This window comes from Pinus tabuliformis, chromosome J (genome assembly GCF_031772625.1).
Source record: "Pinus tabuliformis cultivar Carrire ecotype Pingquan chromosome J, CPIR1, whole genome shotgun sequence".
Lineage (NCBI taxonomy): Eukaryota > Viridiplantae > Streptophyta > Pinopsida > Pinales > Pinaceae > Pinus > Pinus tabuliformis.
The window spans coordinates 259,265,967-259,290,096 of record NC_142295.1 but is presented as its reverse complement, the minus strand read 5'-3'; the positions used below and the strand labels follow the sequence as shown (position 1 = coordinate 259,290,096).

The following is a 24,130-nucleotide window of genomic DNA, read 5'->3' as shown; positions in this document are numbered from 1 at the left end:
TACATAGTAGATTGCTCGTATTAATTATGAAGTAAGGAAGACAATGCAAAGGAGGGCAAGTGTTCCTTTGGAAAGGTGGGGCATTGCTTGACAAGTTCTTTGACATGGTTAATGAAAATTCTAATGGAAATGTTTTAGAGACAAACTTACTAGAGTCCAGTTCTATCTAGACAACTGTCCAAAGAATTAAATCTATGTCAACAACGTTTTATGGTTATCCTTGCATGGATCATAACCTAGAACAAAAATTACTAATTGTCATGCCAGCACATGCCCATGAAAAAGATGCCAGCCTGAAATCAAAGAGGTTTTAGGTTATTTTGAGATCCATATTTGATGTGCTATTTGTTTTTTTCTGCACTGCTGATGATTATAAAGTACTTGATATTTCAAGGGGAAAACCATCTCCTTGTTCTTACTTAATAAACTGCATCAATATTTTCTGATAGCCTATTTATTTTTAAGACTTAAAGTCTTTGTATTATGCAATTTGGTAGGACACATTTTACCTTATTGGTGTTTCTTCTCATTTATAATGAAGGGCCAATATAGAAGGTTTCTTCTCTCTTGTGATATGGGAGCCATGCTTTTTGTTTCATTTGATATCATTGATCCATCATTTTTGTTATTTCCATAATATATACTTGGAATTTGTACTTAATAATGGATTAGGTATAAAGCACATCACAGAAAAGGAAAGCAAAAGAGCACATCACCAAGAAGATAAAGTATAAATCACATCACCCAAAAAGGTAGCAAAGGGCACATCACATCACTGAAAACCAGCAAAACCTTCACAATTGTTAGGGTGCTCCAAAGTCCAATATATACTATTAAACTGTCTTATTAATGTGGGAATAATAGGTCAATATTAAACAAAAAAAATTAAGATGGAAACTCATTACAAAGTTTCACATATGTTATTTTTGTATTATTTTTTTTGGGTTTGTTTGATCAGTTTTGCAGCCCTAAAATTGTTGCTGTTATATTGCTTTACATTATGTAATGGTTTGAAAGAGTTATTGCACCTGTGCATTTTAATGATAACCATATATACCTTAATTATAAAATAAATCACCAGTCTCTCTCCACGTACACATACCACATACATTAATCATTGTGGTGCAAAACAGATAGATTCTTTACCTCCACAAACTACAAACGTTAAGACCGAATGGTTTCAGATCAAAACAATGAAAAATTTGAGTGACAATTGTTTGTTCCGCATTAGCTATAAACTTTGGCTTAATGCAATGGTGCTGGGGTTATAGTTTTCTACAGCGTTCCTTCTCGGCTTCTTCAACTTGCACGGTTAGCCACCTCATACACCACTAATTAGTGTTGCTTGATTTTTTTGTATGGGTTTGTGGCTTTGACATTTTAGTTTTGGTTGTTCAATTCTATTTATATTGCTCTAGATTTTCTTATGTTTTTTTTTCAAGCTTCTCTTTCACAGATTTGTTATCCACATGAAATGGCCCTCGACTCATTTCATTTTGACTAGTCTCTATTAACACAGATCAACAAAGGAAACTTATCATCTGCACAAAAATGTGGCCCTAGTGATGAATAAATATTTATTCACACTTTGTATGCTTAAAGGAGCCATATTCTTCTCCATTGGTTGTTAAAATCAAATTATGGATCAATTTATTTAAAGAAAAATATTACTATTTACTTGAACAGGAAGGGCAAAGCCAGTTTGAAATCCCTTTGACAACCTTTCCATTGGTTGTTAAAATCAAATTATGGATCAATTTATTTAAAAAAAAATATTACTATTTACTTGAACAGCAAGGGCAAAGCCAGTTTGAAATCCCTTTGACAACCTTTCCACCAGATGAATATTCCTTCTCTTTAAAATCCCTTTGAAAACTTTCCACCCAATGAATATTCCTTCTGACTTTGTATGCTTAAAGGAGTCTTTTACTTGTCCATTGGTTGTTAAAATCATATTGTGGATGAATTTATTTTAAAGTAGGTAAATGTATGATTTACTTGAAGAGGAAGCCCAAAGACAATTTTAAATCCTCTTCACTGGAATGGTTAGCCACCTCATGCCTCACCAATTTAGTGTTTCTTGTATTATTTTTTATGTGTTTCTTGGTTTGAATCTTCAGTTTTTGGTTGTTCAATTTTGTTTAGATCATCTTCTTCTGTTTTATTTTTAAAGATTTTGTGTGGCAGGTTTGTTATCCACACCAAATGGTCATCAACTTTACCATCAACTCATTATCTTTTGGTGATTTTTACCCTCAACTCATTTCACTATTACTCCATTATGACAAGTCTCTCTTAGGAGAGGTTAAGAAATAAAAAAGTCTCTCTTAGCAGAGGTTAAGAAATAAAACCTAATAGCTGCATAAAATTATGGCCCTTACCTTAGTGACAAAAAACATTAATTCACACTTTGTATCCTTAAAAGAGCCATGTTCTTCTCCATTGTTTATTAAAATAAGATTATGTATAAGTTCATTTTAAAGTAGGTAAATTTATTTTAAAGCAGATCACTTTATGATTTACTTTAAGAGGAAGGGAAAGGCCAGTTTGAATTCCATTTGACAACAAAGACATTTTGAAATTTCTTTGACAAATTTTCCCCGAGATGAATATTCCTTGTCACTTTGTATGCTTAAAGGAGTCATGTTCTTTTCTATTGTTTGTTAAAATCATACTATAGATGAATTTATTTTAAATAAGGTAAATTTACTATTTACTTGAAGGGGAAGGGAAAAGATAGTTTGAAATCCGTTTGACAACTTTTCCACACCATATAAACTTTGACCATAGATTAATGTTTGGGGTGAGAATGGTTTTCAGCACATTAATACAATTTCATAATTTCCTACCAAACAAGATTTTCTTATGCAAACATCGCAATATATAAGTCATTAATGTTGCATATATTAGTGTCCCATATGGGTCAGGCCTCACTTACCTGGACAACCTTAGAAAATATGCATTAAATAAGATTATATACTCTCTTCCTCCATTTTTCTTCTATTAAATCAAATTGGACACAAATTACTATATTTTGGAATCCATCTCTTATAAATTTGGCCAAAATTTTTAGCTATGTTTGATTTTATCTTGATAGAATGCTGATTTATGATTTATGTATTTATGAGAATACAATAGAGCTCTTGGAATGATGTATTTATGATTTATTTTACATTGATAAATGATGTTTCCAAGATTTTTACCAAGTTGAATAGTCACCATAAGTTCACTTTCTAGGAGGAATATGTACATGGAAATTTGTTGTTCCACTAGAAATGCCATGGGGATGAATGTGGTGTCCAAGGCCATGCAAATTTTTGTATATTTACTTTAAATTGAGTTTAGTTTTTTGGTGAGTTTTTTTATGCAATTATTTTTTTGTGCTTTTGATGAGTAATTATATTTGGGGTCATCTCTTTGCCAATAGGTTTTGTTTACTGCCCGGTTTTTCATAAGTTTTTGTTTTTGTCTTAGCTGTGATCTTAGCCTATTTTTTTAATGCCTTGGCCTATCACTAAGAAATTTATGAGCAGATAAGATGTCCACAATTGTGAATTAGATTAAAGGGGGAGACTATCATCAGTCAGGTCATTGTTTGCAGCGAACTGGATTTACGACCGTGGTAAATCAGTTGTGTTTGAGGCTGTTATCAATGAGGTGGTTGTCAGCAAGGTTTTGAAGACCACAGTTCCATCTTTTTTACGATTGAGCATGCTTAAAACTTAACTCGATATGCTACGGCTGGTTGCATGGGAGGGTTCAATGCCCATGCACCCAATAGTATATTTGTTGTGTTTATTGCAACATACCAAGATCCTGGCCAGAATAGTGAGTGTTGCATTGTATTACAATGATGGAGGCTTCAACATCCAATGTTGGAAAGGATCTACATGTCTCCGTCACAATGCCTCGTCTTGAGGTAAGAAAATTTTAGCTAGTTAAGATTTTCCACCCGTCAAGAAACGAAGATGCAGGGACGAATTATTTAAATTTCGGCTTTTATAGTAGTGAAGAAGATGGATCACAAAGGAAGAAAACACAGTTACTCTCCCTCCGAATCTACTTAGTTTTAACTAAGATGTGAATGCGTAGATAATTAGAAATTGCTGGGTTGGTTGCACGAGGTGGAACAAAGTTGGCTTCATAAGTTTCTTGCTTGAATATGCTTGGATTGAAAGCAAATAATGTGGAACCACTTTGAACTAACTGTCATAGGTTGGAAAGAATTGTGGTTGTTAGGCCAACCCTTAAGCAACAATGCCATTTTGGAGTATGCGAGGAATCTATCATCGTTACTTCAAACTAGATTTTCTCCCCTATAAAATTTATCTTGTATAACAAGTATTTTCCCAAGCATGGATGCCAATAAGGCTCCTAACTCTTTTCCTTCTGGAACCAAACCCCCCCCGAGGCAACATTGTTGGGGTTAGTAGCTTAAGGGACAACAAACAGATGAGTTAGCCAATACCCTAAGAGCCAACATTGTTGAGTTTTTAGAATTTTTGACCGGAGAATCCACAGTGATAGAATTTTTACACCAACGTTTCGAATCCAAATGGGATCCATCATCAGGGCAAGAGAAAGAAGATTGAATATGATAAAAAGAAGAGCCAGATGGAAGAAATAAATACTAATGAATATAAAGGAACAGCACGGCCAGAGAGATTTTAAAAAGAAACCTAAAAATGATTTTAATAATTATGAATTAATATTCATTATTTTTATTTATATAATTATGAGTTAATATTCATTATTTTTAATTATATAAATTAATATTAATTAATTAATCTTTATAAATTACTATCAAATAATTAATGTTAATAAATTAAAATCAATTAAATAATCTTTATGAATTAAATTTTTTTTTTTATAACTGGAAACTATATTAGTATTACTTACTCAACACTAATATTAATATTAAGCTGTAAATATTACACTATATTAATATTAAACTATATATATTATACTATACTAATATTAAACTATATATATTACAATATATATATTACACTATATATATTACACTATATTAATCTTAAACTATATTAATCTTTACTATATTAAACTATATTAATATTATTTACTCAACATTAATATTAATATTAAGATCTATATATTACACTATATTAATATTAAACTATATATATTACACTATATTAATATTAAACTATATATATTACAATATATATATTACACTATATATATTACCCTATATTAATATTAAACTATACTAATCTTTATTATATTGAACTATATTAATATTACTTACTCAACACTAATATATATTACAATAATAATAACATGAAACCTAATATTTATATCACATTTAAAATTTTTAAAAAAATCTAATGTTTATGAAACTAAATGCTTTATAAAACAAGAACACTAGAACCCTAATAATAATCTAACCTAGAATCTATCTAACCTAGAATATAATTTTTTTTTTTTTATTTATTTATTTATCAATAATGCCTATTCTATAATTAATTTGTTTCAATAAGGCCTATTCTATAATTTTCATATGTAGACTTTTATTTTTATTTAGATATATATATTAATCATCTTACCTATTTGACAGCTTACCTGGGGCCTGGCATACGCTTCCTGATTTCACTGATTAGTGGAAGCCAACTTTCGCTAATTTCCAAACCGCTGTCTCTGTTCAGATTACAAGGATGCTTCAGGATTTCGAGGGCTTCTCTGATTTTCCGTTTCTGATGCTGCTCTTCTCTTGCGATAATTGATGCGTTTTCCAAGCAGATGTGGTGTTTAGTCTTCGAGGAGTGCTCTGCCAGGGCTGAGGTACGAGATCTTCCATTTCTGATGTCAGCGCCATGTTCTTTCAGTCTTGTCTGGAGGGAGCGACCAGTTTCACCTATGTAGCTTTTTCCACATGAACAGTCTATTTTATAAACTCCTTTAAGTTGCTTCTTGTCAATATCATCCTTAACAGATTTTAAACTTTGTCTGATGGTACCGAGAGCTGAGAATTGAGTTATAATGTTTTTCTTTCTTAGGATCTTTGCCATTTTATCTGTGACCCCACGGATATAAGGTAGAAAAACCTTCCCATCCTGAGGTTTATTCTCCTCTTTAGATTTGGGAGATGACAACCTCATTTCAGCCTTCTTTATGGCTTTCTTAATCTCATGATCCTTGTAGCCTATATTCTTGAAAGTTGAAACCAGATGCCTCTTTTCTTCATTTATATGATCTGAGTCAGATATTCGGAGGGCTCTAATGGCAAGAGTGTTCAGAACGCCAAGCTTTTGGGCTGGGTGATGGTGGGAATCTGCATGAAGGTAGCTCTCCGTGTGAGTTGACTTTCTGAAAACCTTGTGGCCAAGAGAGCCATCTTCTCTTCTGATGATAAGAATGTCCAAGAAAGGAATACTCATATTTTCTTCAAGCTCCATAGTGAATTTAATATCAGGGGAGATGGAGTTAAGGTGATTAAAAAACTTATCGAGTTCTGTTTTACCATGGATCCATTTTATATTGGTGTCATCGACAAACCGCTTCCACCAAGTTGGTTTTAAAGGATAAGATTCCAAGGCCTTCTTCTCAAAATATTCCATGTATAGGTTGGCCACAATTGGCGAGAGGGGTGATCCCATTGCTACGCCAGATGTCTGCTCATAGAATGTTCCTTGGAATGTGAAAACGGTTGACCTTAAGCATACTTCGGCTAACTTTGCAGTTTCTGGATCAGTGACACCTTTTATAACCTGAATGGCTTCATCAAGAGGAATCTTCGTGAATAAGGAAACCACGTCAAAGCTCACAAGGATGTCGTCCTTTTCCATTCTTTCATTCTTAATAAGGTTCACAAAGTCGTGTGAGTCTTTAATGAAGGAGTCAGTATTTCCAACCAGGGGCTTTAGAATTTTGGCGACATATTTAGCAAGCTCATAGGTTGGGGAGCCAATAGTATTAACTATTGGTCTAAGGGGGACCCCCTCCTTATGGATCTTGGGTAATCCATAGATTCTAGGGATGGTTTCACACGAGGGGGTTAATTTCTTCTTCAATTTTTCATCTAACCTGGAGTCTGAGATAATCTTTTTTACATCCTTCATAATTTTGGCCATGGGATTACTGTTCAGCTTCTTGTAACTGCCACAATTTAGGTGATCATTCATTTTCTTGACATAGTCTTCTTTATCAAGGATAACTGCTGCTCCTCCTTTATCTGCTTTAAGAATAACTATCTTGTCATTATTTCGTAAGGATCTGAAAGCCTTTTGCTCCTCCTTACTTAAGTTGCTTTTGGGAGCTTTGGCTTTTCTCATGATGAGGGAAAACTCTTGTCTTAATGCTTCTTTGTCTTCAAGAGGAAGGTTGCTAATCCCATCTTCAATGTTGCAAATCATCTTTTCAATGGGGAGGCTTTTAGGGGCCATTGCAAACCCCATCCCCTTGCTGAGAACATTCATGGCTACCTGGTCAAGAACTTCGGAAGACAAGTTAACAACTTTCCTTTTTGAATTTTTGCCAGCCTCCATGTCACCCTTGCTTATCATATTGCATTTTGCCACATCTTTTTGGTTATTCACATCATCATAGAATTCTCTGATTTTGTCATGCGCATCTTCTCTGGAGACCGGAACCATCTTGATGCTATCCAAGCTCACATTGTCTTCAAAAACATTGCTGCTGTTATAGTCAAACACATTATTATTGTTATTAGAATTTTTATTTAATTTCCTTGGACCTATTACCTCAGCGTTTTCACCGAAAAAGTCATCCGAATTATTGCCAGATTTGATGTTTGAACTGCTAATATTTGTTCCATCTGCGGTATCCACATCTGCACCTAAATTGCTGATCGGATTTTTATAATCTTCATATCGATCGCCGCTGTTATTAACATTGTTATTAGAATTTATACTTGAATTTCTTGGACCTGTAACTTCAGCGTTTTTACCGAAAAAACAATTCGTATTATTGCCAGAGCTCATAGCTTCTGCGTTTTCACTATATGAACCTGTAACTTCTGCGTTATTTAATTTCCTTGGACATATTACCTCAGCGTTTTCACCGAAAAAGTCATCCGAATTATTGCCAGATTTTATGTTTGAACTGCTAATATTTGTTCCATCTGCGGTATCAACATCTGCACCTAAATTGCTGATCGGATTTTTATAATCCTCATACAGATCGCCGCTGTTATTAACATTGTTATTAGAATTTATACTTGAATTTCTTGGACCTGTAACTCCAGCGTTTTTACCGAAAAAACAATTCGTATTATTGCCAGAGCTCATTGCTTCTGCGTTTTTACTATATGCACCTGTAACTTCTGCGTTATCTAGATTGATGATCGAATTTTTATTGTTATTGATTTCGATGTTTCCCACATTCATTTCTACGCTAACGGTTTGCTTCCTGCTATTGTCTTTAATACCAATTTCACCCATTTCTATACGAAAAATGTTAATCGAATTATTATTACGCCTGTTGTTTTCGATGTTTCCTACCTTCATTTCTTTGTTAACGGTTTGCTTCATGCTGTTGCTTCCGTTATTTGTATACAGATGCTTCTTGGGCTGCAAATCGATATTTGGAACATCCGCGCTTGAACCATTGCTGACCGGCAGACTTTCAGAGGTATTTTCGTTGTCTTGCATCCAAGGATTAACACTTATTACTTCTGCGTTCTTCATCATAAACCGGTCTGGATCCGCATTGTTATTTGAACCTGAGCAGACATTGGGGCCATCTGCGCAGTTACCCGGATTTTGAACCAGCGTTGTCCGAACATTCGAATCTGCGTGTTTGGCTTTTAGAAGTTTGGCTAGCTTATTGTGCTGTCTAGTCTGCGCAGTCTGCCATTCCTTCTCTGCTTTCAGTGCGGTCCTGCCATCTATAATGGCCCACAGGTTTTTATCAATGCTGCTGGCAAGTTTAAGGTGGGAAGAGAGGGCCAAACGACCAAGATGCTCCAGGGAAGCTCTAATTCTTCTGATTTCAGACCGTATTAGAGAGAAACTAAGATGGAGAAACGCTTTACTATTGTATTTATTATGTAACTTATGCTTAACCTGTGCAAAAGGAGGAATGAGATTGCTGTCCCGACAATTTTTGAGGAACTAAAGATCTGAGTTTAGTATCTTAAGGGCCAACATACCGATGAGTTAGTTGTATTAGGTAGGTGGTGCAATTGAGAAAAAGGATCTCATATGCTTATCTCTTATGTTGTTGGTCCTCCTTCAGTAAAACATATTGAATTAAGAGCAGAGGAAGAAAGAAAGAACAGCAAGAAACAGAATGAGAGAAGACCAAAGACCAAGAAATAGAAACTGAATATGTGAATCTGTTTTATTCGATGATGAGTTTTCATTACATGGAATTCGATTTATTATGTGAACAGCTACCGTTACACATAACTAAACTACCTGTTACATAACTAAAATTAAATTGGTTACAAAAAACTGTTTGACCAAGTTCGTTGTCAAACCAACAAACTCCACCTTGACAACAACTTTCCCATTCATCATCTTTCCTGCAAGCCAAGAGAAGCTAAACACCACCGCAACTTCTCTACTGTAACTGCCTTTGTGAATATGTCTGCACAATTTTCTCGTGTGTGGACCTTTTTAAGAGCTACTTTTCCACCATCGATCACATGTCTCAGAAAATGATATCTCACATCAATGTGCTTGGTTCTGCTGTGATAGGCAGGATTTGTGGCCAAGTGAGTAGCACTTTGACTGTCACAAAGTACACTCACTTTCTCCTGCGTCCTTCCGATTTCATCGAGCAAACCCTTTAACTAGATTGCTTCTTTACTGGCATCTGAAGCAGCTATATATTCAGCTTCGGTAGTGGACAATGCAACCGTGTCTTGAAGCTTTGACATCCAACTAATTGCTCCACCTGCAAGAGTAAAGACGTAACCTGTAGTAGATCTTCTTTTGTCCAAATCACCAGCATAGTCAGCATCTACATATCCACAGACTGATCCTTCACTACCATCAAAGACGATGCAATGATCTCTTGTGCCTCTTAGATATCGAAGCACCCATTTCACTGCTTGCCAATGTTCTTTACCTGGATTTGCCATGAACCTGCTGACAACTCCAACTGCATGTGAAATGTCAGGTCTTGTAGATACCATCGCATACATTAAGTTGCCTACCGCATTTGCATATGGTACATGAGACATATACTGCTTTTCTTCATCAGCTCTAGGACTCAAAACCGAAGAAAGCTTAAAATGGGAAGCTAAAGGAACATTAACAGGTTTCACATTATTCATAGAGAACTTTTCAAGTACCTTCTCCACATACTTCTGCTGTGATAACCAAAGCTTACCATTTTTCCTATCTCTCTATATCTCCATGCCCAAGATATGTTTTGTTGCTCCAAGATCCTTCATATCAAACGCCCTAGAGATTTGAGCCTTTAACCTGTTGATCTCTTCCATGCTTTTGCTTGCAATAAGCATATCGTCAACATACAAAGCTAAGATAATGAATATGCCATTGAAACTTTTAAAGTACACACAATGATCATACTCACTTCTTATAAAGTTCTGGCTCACCATGAAGGAATCAAACTTCTTGTACCATTGTCTGGGAGACTGCCTCAGACCATACAATGATTTCCTGAGCTTGCAAACTAATCTTCTGCTGCGACCTCGTACAAAACCTTCTGGTTGTTCCATATATATCTCTTCGTTCAAATCACCATGTAGAAAAGCTGTTTTAACATCTAACTGTTCTAACTCAAGATTAAGCAACGCAGTTAGTGCCAACACAGTACGTATAGAAACAAGTTTTACAACTGGAGAAAAAATCTCATGAAAGTCTATACCTTCAACCTGAGAATACCCTTTTGCTACCTGTCTCTCCTTATATCTCTCAATACTACCATCAACTTTCTGTTTCAGCTTGAAGACCCATTTACATCCAACAACACTTCTCCCTTCAGGAAGCTCTACAAGATCCCAGGTATTGTTCTTGGCTAAGGAGTCCATTTCTTCTTCCATGGCCTTTTTCCATTTCTCGCTATCTGTATCATCTATCGCTTCCTGATAACAAGACGGTTCCCCATCTTCAGTAACCAAAGCAAAAGATGAAGCAGCAGAATCTTCATACCTTTTGGGAGTTTTCCTTTCCCTTGTAGACCTTCTCAGAGCGACTGGTTGCTGAACTGGTTTAGAAACTTGCTCTGGTTCAGAAGCTTCAACGGCTTCCTTTGTGTCTTCAACACCTTTGTCTCCAGAAGTCTCTCCTTCCTTTCGACTGCCACCGAAAGATCTAGCCTCCAACTGAACTCGTTGACTCGGCGATACCTGTTCCTGTTCAATTCTTTCAACATTTGATTTTAACAAAGATGATTCATCAAATGTTACATCTCTACTAATAACTATCTTCCGCAATGTAGGATCCCACAACCTATATCCTTTCACTGCATAGTCATACCCAACAAAGACATAACATTTCGACTTTGGATCTAACTTTGAATGTTGATTTTTCGGAATCAGAGAATAAGCATCACAGCCAAATATCCTCAAATGAGAATAGTCACAAGACTGACCTGTCCAGACTTCTTCAGGAATTTTACAATCAATTGCTACTGAGGGTGATCTGTTAACTAGATAACAAGCAGTAGATACTGCTTCCGCCCACAACTCCTTTTGCAAGTTAGCATTGCTGATCATGCTTCTGGCTCTTTCCATAAGAGTCTGATTCATACGCTCAGCAACACCATTTTGCTGAGGAGTATAAACAGCAGTTTTGTGTCTAACAATGCCCTCATCTTTACAGTATTGTTCAAATTCAACAGAAGTGAACTCACCACCATTGTCAATTCTTAGACATTTAATAGATTTGCCTGTTCTTTTCTCTACCATTACTTTAAATTGTTTAAACACATTGAATACATCAGCTTTCCTTTTTAGCAGATAGACACAAACTTTACGAGAATAATCATCAATGAACGTTAAAAAAATACAATGCACCTCCATATGACATAACAGGGGAAGGCCCCCACAGATCAGAATGAATGTAGTCTAAAACATCTTTACTATTATGATTGCCAACTTTAAATCTCTGTTTACACTGTTTCCCATACACACAATGTTTACAGAAATCTAAATTCAAGGATTTCAGACCGGGAAGAGATTTACGTTTCATCAGTATGTGAAGACCTTTCTCGCTCATATGACCCAAACGCTGATGCCACAGACGAGTACCTGCTTCTTCCTTTTCTGACGCAACTGCTGCTTCACCGACCTGAGTACTTCCTTTTAACCTGTAAAGATTCCCGACCTTCTCTGCCTTCATAACCACAAGGGCACCTTTGAAGGCCTTCAAGACGCCATCCTGACCTGTAAACTTATAACCATCTGAATCCAACACTCCCAAAGAGATTAAATTTTTCTTCAAATCAGGTACATGTCTAACACTAGTTAATGTCCTAACTGTGTTATCATACATTTTAATCCTGATATCTCCCATCCCAACAGTCTGACATGACATATTGTTACCCATAAACACAGAACTACCGTTTACATTTTCATACGAAGTAAACCAGTTTCTATGTGGGCACATATGATGCGAAGCACCAGAGTCTAATAGCCAGCTATCAAAACTATGAGAGACATTACATTCAGGTGAAGTTTCATCTATCATACACAAATCTTCAGCAGATAAAACTTCGTCTACAATACATGAATCAGCCTGATTTGCTTCGTTCTTCAGGTTTTCGGATTCCTTCCGTTTCCAACAGTCCTTCCTCAAGTGTCCAACTTTACCGCAGTTCCAACATTTTGCCTTACACTTTTTGCCCTTCGATTTCGACCTGGAAGACCCCCTTGGTTTGTCTACTCTTTCCTTTGAGCTTTTCATACGAATTAAACCAGTTTCTATGTGGGCACATATGATGCGAAGCACCAGAGTCTAACAGCCAGCTATCAAAACTATGAGAGACATTACATTCAGGTGAAGTTTCATCTATCATACACAAATCTTCAGCAGATAAAACTTCGTCTACAATACCTGAATCAACCTGATTTGCTTCGTTCTTCAGGTTTTCGGATTCCTTACGTTTCCAACAGTCCTTCCTCAAGTGTCCAACTTTACCGCAGTTCCAACATTTTGCCTTACACTTTTTGCCCTTCGATTTCGACCTGGAAGGCCCCCTTGTTTTGTCTCCTCTTTCCTTTGAGCGTCCTCTAGCGACCATGGCTTCTGATGCAGTTGTATCAGTGCTGGATTTCCTCCGTACCTCTTCAGACAGAAGAGCTCCCACGACTGATTCAAACTTCGAAGAATCAGCAGAGCTGAAGCTGATCGAGGTTACGAAGTGATCCCATGATTCAGGCAGAGAACACAGCAAGGTTATGGCTTTATCTTCTTCCTGTATTTTTACTTCCATATCTGTTAATTGACAAATTAGTGTATTAAAGACATTCAAATGTTCTGCAACGCTTGAACCTTCTTTCATTCGAAGACTGTATAATTGTCGTTTCAGATAAATTCTGTTAGTTAATGATTTTGTCATATAAAGGTTTTCAAGTTTTTCCCACAAACCTGACGCCGTAGTCTCTTCAACGATGTTGAAGAGAACTTCATCCGCTAGACATAGCCGGATGGTACTGAGAGCTCGGGCATCCAAGTCCTCCCAGTCTGAAGTAGTCATGGTTGTGGGTTTCTTAGTAACCCCATCCAATGCCTTGTGCAACCCTTGTTGCACAAGCAAATCCTTAACCTTCAGTTTCCAAAGAGAAAAATTACTCTTTCCGGTGAATTTCTCCACCTCGAATCTTGCATTCGACATCTTGGCCATTTTCCCTCCTTCCTAGGATTTCAGGCTTTTAAAAAAAATAACTTCCCCCTTGCAAACCCTTTCGATTTTCGTGCAAATCTCTTGCAAACTTGTTCTTCTACAATATTTAAAAAAAAAACAACAACAACACTGCTGCTATCTTTAAAATATGAATTGCTGCTATCTTTTAAAAAAAATTCTGCAAACCCTTCTGGATTTTCAATAATTTTATAAAAACAAAACCACAACAACAACCTTTACTGCTATTTAAAAAACTGAACAACTTCTGCTACCTTTAAAAAATGCTGAAAAACCTTTGCTATCTTTAAAAATGCTGAACAACCTCTGCTATCTTTTAAAAAATTCTGCTCTGCTGCTATCTTTTAAAAAAAAAAAATCTGCCAAAAAAAAACAGTACCCGGATTACAACGCAGTCCACAGGCCGTCCTCAGAGATTCAGCAGCCTCAACGCACGCAGTCCACAGGGCTGAATTCAGGGAAACAATACCTGGATTGCAGCCTCACAACGCCGACCATTCAAGATTAAACAACGCAGTCCACAGGTTCACCGAAAGATCCAGCCTCACAACCGTGACACCGTTCAAGATTACAGGCCGTCCTCAGCCTCACAACGCGCCTCACAACGCTGACACCGTGACACCATTCAAGATTACAGGCCGTCCACAAGAGCAGGGATTCAACGCACAGCCACTCTGCCGTTCAGGGATTCTGCACCGTCCACACTCCAACAATTCTGGATTCCGCACCATCCACAGGAGCAGGGATTCAACGCACAACCACTCTGCCGTCCTCAGGGATTAATCACCCACGATTCTTCAAGCCTCAACGCTCCACAGGGCCGTCCACACTTAACGTATTCTTCAAGCCACAGCCGTCCTCAGGGATTAATCACGGCTCTGATACCACTTATTGAATTAAGAGCAGAGGAAGAAAGAAAGAACAACAAGAAACAGAATGAGAGAAGACCAAAGACCAAGAAATAGAAACTGAATATGTGAATCTGTTTTATTCGATGATGAGTTTTCATTACATGGCATTCGATTTATTATGTCAACAGCTACCGTTACACATAACTAAACTACCCGTTACATAACTAAAATTAAATTGGTTACAAAAAACTGTTTGACCAAGTTCGTTGTCAAACCAACAAAACAAACCAACCATACCTCACACATCTCGGGTAGCTTTTCTTTGCAACGCTCTCACAATGGACATAATCTAGAAACATTTTCTCTGTCTGAGGCAATAATGGTTTTATGGATATCACCATGAATGATCTCATACAATACCAAGTAGCTTTCCCTAGTCTTATTTTTATTTCACCATTTCAATTCATGGACCACCTTCGCAAAAAGGGTTTCATGTTCTTATGTTTCCAAAGCCTCGTAGCGAAGGTGTCATTGATATTGAATTTAGTGTTTCCATATTTGTAAGTGCAATACTTCAAAGCAATTACTTGAGAGTAGATTCATTTTTTTCCATGGACCTCACATGTTGTTAAACTAATTCTGAGATGAACATGAAAGCAAACAAAGCATTTTAAATGAAATTTCAGAAATTTTCTTAGGAATTTTATTGATTTATTTCTAATTGTTATACATTGAAGTGATTAAAAGAAAGTAAATGATATTTTCCAGTGGATCTCAAAATGGTGAAGGTGTTTACGGACCTCAAAAAGGTTGTTAAACTAATAGCTTTACGGACCTTAAAATGTTGTTAAACTAAAGATCAAAGGAATATAAAAACAAATAATGAATTTTAAACTAAAGGATATATTTTCTTTTAACTTTACTTAATGTGTAGATTAATATTTGAAATATAGTTTTAGGAAATATTTTTGGGTGTTTTTAAAGTAAATTTGCTTTATTAATTAATCTAATATTTAAATTTTAAAATATATTTTGCAATAAATAATTCTACCCATTAATATATATGTATATATATATAATCCTTTTGCATCTAAATATTTTGTGATATTATTGATTTATATTAAATATTATTACAAATATATTAAAAAATAAATTATATATATATATATATATATATATATATATATATATATATATATATATATATATATATATATATATGTCTGTGTGTTAAAAATTATGTAATATTAATTATTCAATATATTTGTTTATATCATATAATATTATCATAAATATCTTAGAATATATTATATAATATTATGAAAATGTTTATAAATGAAAATTTTCAAAAATAAAATGATATTTAAGACAAATTGGCAACACTTTCATTTTTTTAACCAATGTTTTTTTTTCTCGGCAATACTAACTACTGATATATTAATATGTACAGCAAATACTTTACATCCAAGGAAGCTGGCTGCCCATGGCCCAAAGTGACTCCATGGGTGGCATTGACCGTCTCATGAAATTGCCACGCAGGGCAATGTTAGCAAAAAGAGAAAAATGCATGACACTGAGAACTATCCGACTCACACTATGATAGCCCACGCAGGGGCATCTTGAAACAGATTTGTGACAAAGACAAACAGTGACATTAACCAGATCTGCATGGCCTGAAGGCATAACCATGAATTGACAATAGACAAACGGTAACATAAACCAGATACCAAACACACCACTTCGCGCCCACTGCGTCCGTGATGACCGCGAGTAGGACTTAGTTACAAGACGCACACCTATCATAGGAAAAACACGAAATTGACAAGTAGCCAGACCCCAGAACCCGACATGAAAGGACCCAACCTGATAAAAGAAGGCAAGAGCACGAGAGCGTTGATGGGAGCTAGTCCTCAGACTCTTCCTCCATGATTCTGCGCCCGCCTTCTCCTTTAGAAGCGCTTTCCCCCGTAGCCAGTGGACTCTGCGAAGGGGATGGCTGGTCATGGCCTCAAAATTGGGGGTGAGGCTGAAGACGTTCTCCTCCAGAAGTGCCCGCAACAGTGGACGGTTCCCCCAAATGTAGCTTACCTTTGCCTCTCTCGGAGCTGGCCACCGAATTCGACTGCTCCCCCAGTGGGAGCTTCCCCTTACCATGCTCTGTGCCGTCCTCCGCTAGAACCAGTGATGACCCCTCATCATCCTCCGCGGGAATTTTGGTGAAAAGCACAGAGATATGTGCGTTAATCCCTTCATTGTCCTCAGAGCTGCCCAGTGAGGAGATAACCGAGCCAAATGCTGGAAGCCTGGGCTCCCCCTCCACGGAGCTGCCAACTTCCATGACTTGGCTTGCAGGAATTGGGTTAGCTCCCATTCTTCTATAGCAATAAACAAAACAACAGTGGTGATGAATGTCTGCTGCAGGTGGGCGGGAGGATTGTCCACGCCCAGAACCTCTCCTGCAAGGCATTCTTTCACGCACCATGATAACCTCCCTTCCCTTGAGCTGACCACCAGAGCTTCGGTAAAGATTGCGAAACCCTTCCGCCGCTTGCTGCCTCCCAGATACAACCAGACGGAGCTCCAAAGAGCGTAAACACAGGCCAAGAGGCGCAGGGATGAAACCAAACTCACCCCAGCTCTCCACCACCCAATTGAAACATAGACTATGAACATTCCCTGAACCACATTGTGCTGCCATCGCCAGCCAACGTTTGCTTTTATTCTCATAGCCAATTCTTGAGAAGTGACCCACATTGAATGCGTTACTCAGGCCTGCCATCATCTCCAGTGGCTCCATTAAGGATGCCCTGAAGCCTCCCTCAATCCTATATTTCGACGGCCCGGGGCATTAATAGCCCAGTCCTCATCACGTGGCTGCGTGTGCTTGTCATGTGGCACCGCTCCCTTCCCTCCAAAGACACCCGCATCCGGGACCATTGCCTCTGCTAAGATTAGGCTTTGACAATCCTGGAGTTGCTGTCTGTTAACGATGATATTTGTATCTCCCGATAAGAGTGAATGATCAATCTCTGTTCCTATGTTAGCAAGGAGATCCGCAACTTTGTTGCCCTCCCGTTTTGTATGTGTGAAGGAGATGGCTCTAAAATTGTTGATCCTCTGTGCTACATCATTCAAACTTGCCTCGAGTCTCCAACTGGGTGCTACTTTCCTTGCATTCGAGTCGTTCTGTAGTCTGGTGGCCATATTGATAAGAATCTGTGAGTCCCCTTCGACAATTAGGGGTTGTAGGTTAAGAGTCTCTGCTTGCACCAGGCCTTGCCATAGACCTTCCAACTCTGCAGAGTTGTTAGTATCCCACCCTAAGTTTCCAAAATAGATCCGTATGGATTTGCCTTCAGAGTCCCTAATTATTCCTCCATAGCCTGCTGCCCCCGGGTTTCCTTTGGAGGCCCCATCGAAATTTAGCTTGAAAGAATTTTTGGGAGGAGCTTCCCATTGACAATCGTTCCTGTTAATTGTGGTGGGAGTGATGCTGTTGAGAGAGTCAGGGGAAAGCTGCAGCTGCCAGTTGTCTAATATGTTGCGCTCGTTGTCAGTGGAAGGGAGGTCTTCCTTAGTCCAACTCTGTAGCGCCATGGTTTCTTGAATGTTCTTATGAATCCTGCTCCAGATTTCCTCTGCTGGTGAATGCTTGTCTCTGAAGATTCGCTGGTTGCGTTCCTTCCAGATGTTCCAGAGGATTATACCCGGGACGATGTTCCATAGATGGTTGAGGATCTTGCAGTTGAAGGGCTGCATTGGCCAGAGTCTTAAGGAATTGACGATGTCGCCCTCTCCCCTACAGCTTTTTTGACATCGGAAACTGGCCTTGTCCCATAGTAGCTTAGCCAAGGGGCAAGTGTCGAGGAGATGATTGAGAGTTTCTTCATTTTGAGAGAAATTCATGCAGATCGAGGGGCCAATTAAGTTCCGCTTCTGAAGCTTGTCCCAGGTGAGAATTCTTTTGTGACTTACCAGCCAAAGAAAGCAGGCGATTTTTGGCCAAGGTCCCAGCTTCCAGATCTTGCTCCACACAGGGTCAGGGGGAGAGGGAAAGTTACATAACAACCTGTAGGCTTCTGAAGTGGTGTAAGCCCCCTTAGGCAGGTAGCCCCATCTGAGAATATCCCTGCCATTATCTTGCCTTATCCTTCTTTTTTTAAGTTCGATCATGAGTTCTTCTTGCTGCTGCGTACCGGTATGGTGGAGGATTAGGTCACTCCTTTTCCATTTCCGAAAATTGTGCTCCATCTCTGAGGCCCAGAATTGATGAACTGTTTTTTGCTGTTGGTTTGGCTCATCAGGTATTAGCTCCGGGTGCAGTATATCTTGGAGTTTGGGCTGCTGGTTCCAGGCATCAGTCCAAAATCTCGCAGTGCGCCCGTTTCTAATTTCCCAGAAGCTGTGCTTCTGAATTAGCTGATGGTGTTGCTTGGCCGCATTCCATATTGTGGAACCTTTTTCAGTGGGGATGAAATGAATGAGCTCCTCTTGAGGACAACCTCCTGTGTACTTGGCTGTCCATACTTTCCCCCATGGCTTTTCTGGACTGGTGATCCATTGCCACCAGATCTTGGCATTCATTATGGAATTACTGTGTTCTAGATCCCTTAAACCAATACCCCCATTTTCTTTGGGTATGCAAACATTGGACCATTTCACTAATGCCCATTTGCGATTTGTAGCTGCGCTGCTCCATAGAAAATTGCGCTGTAGGTTTCTGATGCTTTTTAACACCCATTTAGGCGCAGCTAAAATAGAAAACAAGTACAGAGGCATAGCCTGCAAGACCGATTTGATGAGGACGATCCGGCTTGCTAAGTTAAGGGATCTGTACATCCATTGATTGAGACGATTTTCCAATTTCTCAAGAAGGGATCGCCAAGCAGGTTGCTTGAGGGCTGAAGCCGAAAGGGGAGCATCCAGGTATTTGGAGAGCAGAGAGGCCATTGGGAATCCCAAAATGCGAGAAACGACAGTTTTGACTGAGGGCGGCGTATGAAAGAAAAAAATCTGTGATTTAGCGCAATTGATGTGCATGCCAGAGGCCTCCGAGAAGTCTAGAAGGAGGGATTTAAGGCGGCGGGCTTCTTGGGCAGAGGGATACCCAAAAAGCATCGTATCGTCGACAAACTGATGGTGGGAGGTGGCTGGGGAGTTATGCACAGAGATGCCTTTGATCTGATGAGAGTGGAGGGCTTGCTTGATGAGCCGCCCTAATCCTTCTGCCATAAGGACGAAGAGAAAGGGGGAGAGGGGATCTCCTTGGCGAATACCTCTAGAAGGATTGAAGGGACGGGAGGGGATGCCGTTGACGAGAATAGAGAAATGAGTGGAGGTGATCATGTTCAGGATCCAACGGATCTAGGGAGCGCAGAAACCATAAGCTTTTAGCATCTCATGTATGTAATTCCAGCTTAATTTGTCAAATGCCTTGGAGAGGTCGAGTTTGAGAAGCATACTTGATTGCTTTGAATGCTTGAGGGAGTGAATGATTTTGTGAGAGAGCAGGATGCCGTCCATTATGTGCCTTCCTTCCACGTACCCTGACTGTTCCGGGGAGATGAGCCCAGGGAGAAGAGGTTTCAGACGGTTTGCTATGACTTTTGAAATTACTTTGTATATAACATTGCAAAGCGCAATGGGCCTGAATTTGTCCGGGGTGATGGAGTCCTCTTCCTTGGGAATGAGAGTTAAAAAGGTAGCATTGAGAGAGGGCAAGAGCCAGCGCGTAGCCCTGGATTCTTCAACTATCTGCCAGACCTCCTCCCTTAGCATGTCCCAGAAAGAGTGGAAGAAGGTGGTTGAAAAGCCGTCTGGCCCTGGGGCCTTGCCCTCCTTTAGCTGCTTCATTGCATCATCCACTTCCTGAGGCAAAATGGGGCGCATAAGGAGTTCATTTTGTTCCGCCGAGATGATTTTTGGAATGTTGCTCGTGATTCTGCAAATGGCCTGTCGCCGATCTTCTCTTCCATCCTGATGAATCTGCTTGAAGTGGTTTAGGAGTTCCTCTTCAATCCCCTCATGGGTTTCCACTCTTTCCCCTGACTGTTTTTGGATGAAGGGGATGTTGTTGTGGATTCTTCTTTGCACCGTAGTTCTGTGGAAGAATTTAGTGTTACGCTCACCCTCCTTCAGCCATCTGACCCTTGACTTTTGTTTCCAATAAATCTCTTCCTGCTTTCTTCTGTTGTCCAGCTGACTATGTATGAGGCGTTCCTGCTCCAAACTAGCTTCAGTGTGCCCTTCCATTATAACCCTTTGATGAAGAGTCTCCAGGTCCTGAGTGAGCTTTTGCTGCGCCTGGAAAATGTTGCCGAAGATTTCCTTGTTCCATCATTTCAGGTGATTTTTAAGAAAACGAAGCTTTTGCTGGAATTGGAACATGTTAGATCCTTCAGGGGGGATGAAGGCGGCCCAAATGGATTTCACAAAATTCTTGAAAGTGGGATGCGTGAGCCAAAAACCTTTGAAACGAAAGGGGCGTTTGTTTGTGTTACCTGGCCGTTGCCATTGAAGTGCTATTGGCCAGTGGTCCGATCTAGAGTGAGCAAGGACAGCTGCTGAGAAGTCCCCTCCTAGGTGGACTGCATTGTCAGAGAGGAGGAAGCGGTCCAATTTTGAGGCGATTTGGTATTTTCCTGATCTTCGGTTACTCCATGTGAAGGTGCCGTTACAGAACGGCATGTCTATGAGGGAGGTTGCTTGAATGAAGTCCTTGAAGTGACAGTCTTCATGCTCCAATCTGCGCTTGCCTCCTAGCTTCTCGTCAGTCTTCGTTATCATGTTGAAGTCCCCTGCAACGATCCAAAGCGGATATCTTCTGCTGTTACTGAGGGCTTTTATTGTATCAAGAAGCGCTATTTTGCTTCCCGAGTCTTGTGGGAAGTAGACATTTGACAGGTTACCATAGACATTGGTACCAAAGATGTGGAAGGTCACCTGAATAAGGTGATGCGTTGCGTGGAAGTCGGAAAGGGATACCGCCTGCGTATTCCAAGCAATCGCCAGACCCCCAGAGGCTCCTGAGGCGTCTACAACTACCGATCTACACCCAGGCCAGGCTTTTGAAAGAATGCTGCCTAGCATTGTACTGTTGCACTTTGTTTCTTGGAGAAAGCACATTTGTGGTTTTTCCATTCTGATCATATGTTTTAACATCCTAAGTTTTCCAGGGCTGTTGAGCCCTCTTATATTCCATGAAACCAGCTTCATCATTAACTATTGATGGAGGGTTTGTAGTACTTTGTTAGCTGTGCACATCTGCCTGAATCCACCAGGATTTTCCCAATCTCTATTGTCCTTTGCAAATCTGTCTTTCTGCCTCTCTTCTTTGGATTTTTTGAGTGCGGACTTCCGTCCCATTGGCTGCCTGATTGTATTCCCAGTTGACTTTGATAGTAGGCTCGGGAAATGACCATTTCGAGCTTGTTGAGTGCTAGTTCTGGTATCTTATCGAAAGCTTGTTTATTGCAGGCTATTTCCAGCTCTATGATGTCTAATCCGTGCAGATCAATACTCTCGGGTTCTTCTTCCATGTTTTGCACTTGATCTCCTTCTTCCGAAATGTTCTCTGGGTTCTGGGGGCTCTCCCGTATCCCTTCGCCTTCCATTTCTTTGCTGATTTCAGTAGATTCTTTCCGATCCCGATGGAGAATGGAGGGAGATAGGAATGGAGTGGGAGAATTGGGGGGGTGAGGTCGAGGAGGAGAAGACGAGGAGGACGGATGATCAGGTTGAGCAACAGCTGCGTGCGGAATGGTCTCTGGGTCTTTGCCAAGAATGTCAAAACTGTTCTTGGTTACTGGGCCATGAGGCTTGGAGGTCTGGGGGTGTGACCCATTAGGGGTTTTTCTGTGAGAGCGCCTCCTGCTGGCGACTTTGGTAAAGCCATCCTGAGCAGGGGGAACAGAGGAGCTTGGGAGACTGGATTGGGCATTTTGAGGACAGTCTCTAAATAAATGCCCAAGGGTATGGCATTTTCGACATCGGAAGGGAACATGCTCGTAATCAAGAGGCTGGATCCATTCCTCATCCCGGTGGGAAAGAGTGACTGAATCAGGAAGGGCTTCATTGAGGCGAATAAAAACACAGATTCGGGCATAGGAAATGTACTTACGGGTCTTGGTTTCTTCGGATGATCTGATATATTCTCCCACCCCATTTCCTATTCCTTTGAGAGCATCCTCCTCCCAATATTCATCTGGGAGGGAGTATAACCTGATCCAGACAGGCGCCAAGGTTAGGTCCTCCTTGTCTGGGTTGAATCTGGGGATCCAATCTCTCAGATAGAGCCCAGCCGAGTTGAAAAAGTATGGCCCTCCCACTAATATTCGGTGCTTGTCCTCCAGGCAATAGAAGATAGCTGTGAAGAAACCCTTCGGTCCAAGCTGGAGCGTAACATCCCCTTTTGGTTTCCATTTCGCCGCTATCCATCCGTATAGGGCCTTCTCAGTGGGCCAAAACCCTATGAACTTCCCTATGATGGCATGATCCCGCATGAACTCGATTCTTGCATCTATCTTGTCTCCTGGCAGTTCGATTCGTGGTCTTTCCTTGGCCACTGGTCTACAAGTTGATGAGGTGACCTTCTGACCTTTTTCAGGCATGTCAGTACCATTCTGGGCAATGCCTTCCTCCCCCCTGCAATTTTCGTTACCCTTGTTGCCAGCCTGGGGAGTTTTCCCTCTGTTCAGAATCTCGCTATCCACTGACCCGAAGACAACACTGTGCGCCGGATCGTGCTGCGACGGGGAGGGCCCTGACGCCCCCCCCAGCGGCTGAGCCATTGTGAGGCCCTGGTGCGTTGCAGTTCTGTACCTCTGGACCGATTCTGTTACTGCGGAGAAGAGCTTGGCTGAGGCGCTGTCGGTGCCGTCCTAGAAACGTTCAGATCGCTAGCTAAACCCTAGCAGAGCCCATAGTGATTACTTTGTTAACTAAAACTGGAATTGTTATTTCTATAATTTAAGCCTTTTTTTTAACCAATGTTATTAAAGTAGAGAATCAACTTTAAAAGAAAAATTATAATAAAGTCGCAATGATTTACAATTGTTCATAAATTATATGTTCACTTAGAAATGCACATCAGTGCTCTTCATGTGTGGTATATAAAGAGTTTAAGGTAGAGCAATAATGTTTGTTAGTGATTTTAGGGTGATATTAGTATTTTTGTTTGTTCATAGAATATTAGTCAACATTTGTAGGTAATTTTGTTTTGTTGTAAATGTCATAAATTGATATTCTAGATTTTGTGGTAAATTTTGAAGCAGTACTTGCTACGATGGGTAAATTTTAAATTGAGAGTTAATATTATAGATTAGAATTCCAAAGTTGTTAAGTCTAGATGACAACATTATTGCTGAATTTGAGTAGTAGAAAATGAATCTAGGTATGTTTTTCTATAATGTTTGTACTTGGTATTGTGAATTTATGAAGTAAAATGTCTCATTTAAGCCTAGTTT

At 39.4% G+C, this 24,130-nt stretch overlaps 1 protein-coding gene across 1 annotated transcript; it reads right to left on the bottom strand.

Moving 5' to 3' along the window:
• Positions 1–21,002: 21,002 nt before the first annotated feature.
• On the bottom strand, positions 21,003–21,755 carry LOC149226761 (uncharacterized). The gene has a single exon (XM_089380290.1). The coding sequence runs from the start codon at positions 21,753–21,755 to the stop codon at positions 21,003–21,005; it is 753 nt and encodes a 250-aa protein (XP_089236416.1).
• Positions 21,756–24,130: the final 2,375 nt, after the last annotated feature.

What these genes read in the sequence shown, in the direction of transcription:
- LOC149226761 (XM_089380290.1), bottom strand. Translation starts at nt 21,755, where the DNA reads ATGCTAGGCAGCATTCTTTCAAAAGCCTGGCCTGGGTGTAGATCGGTA.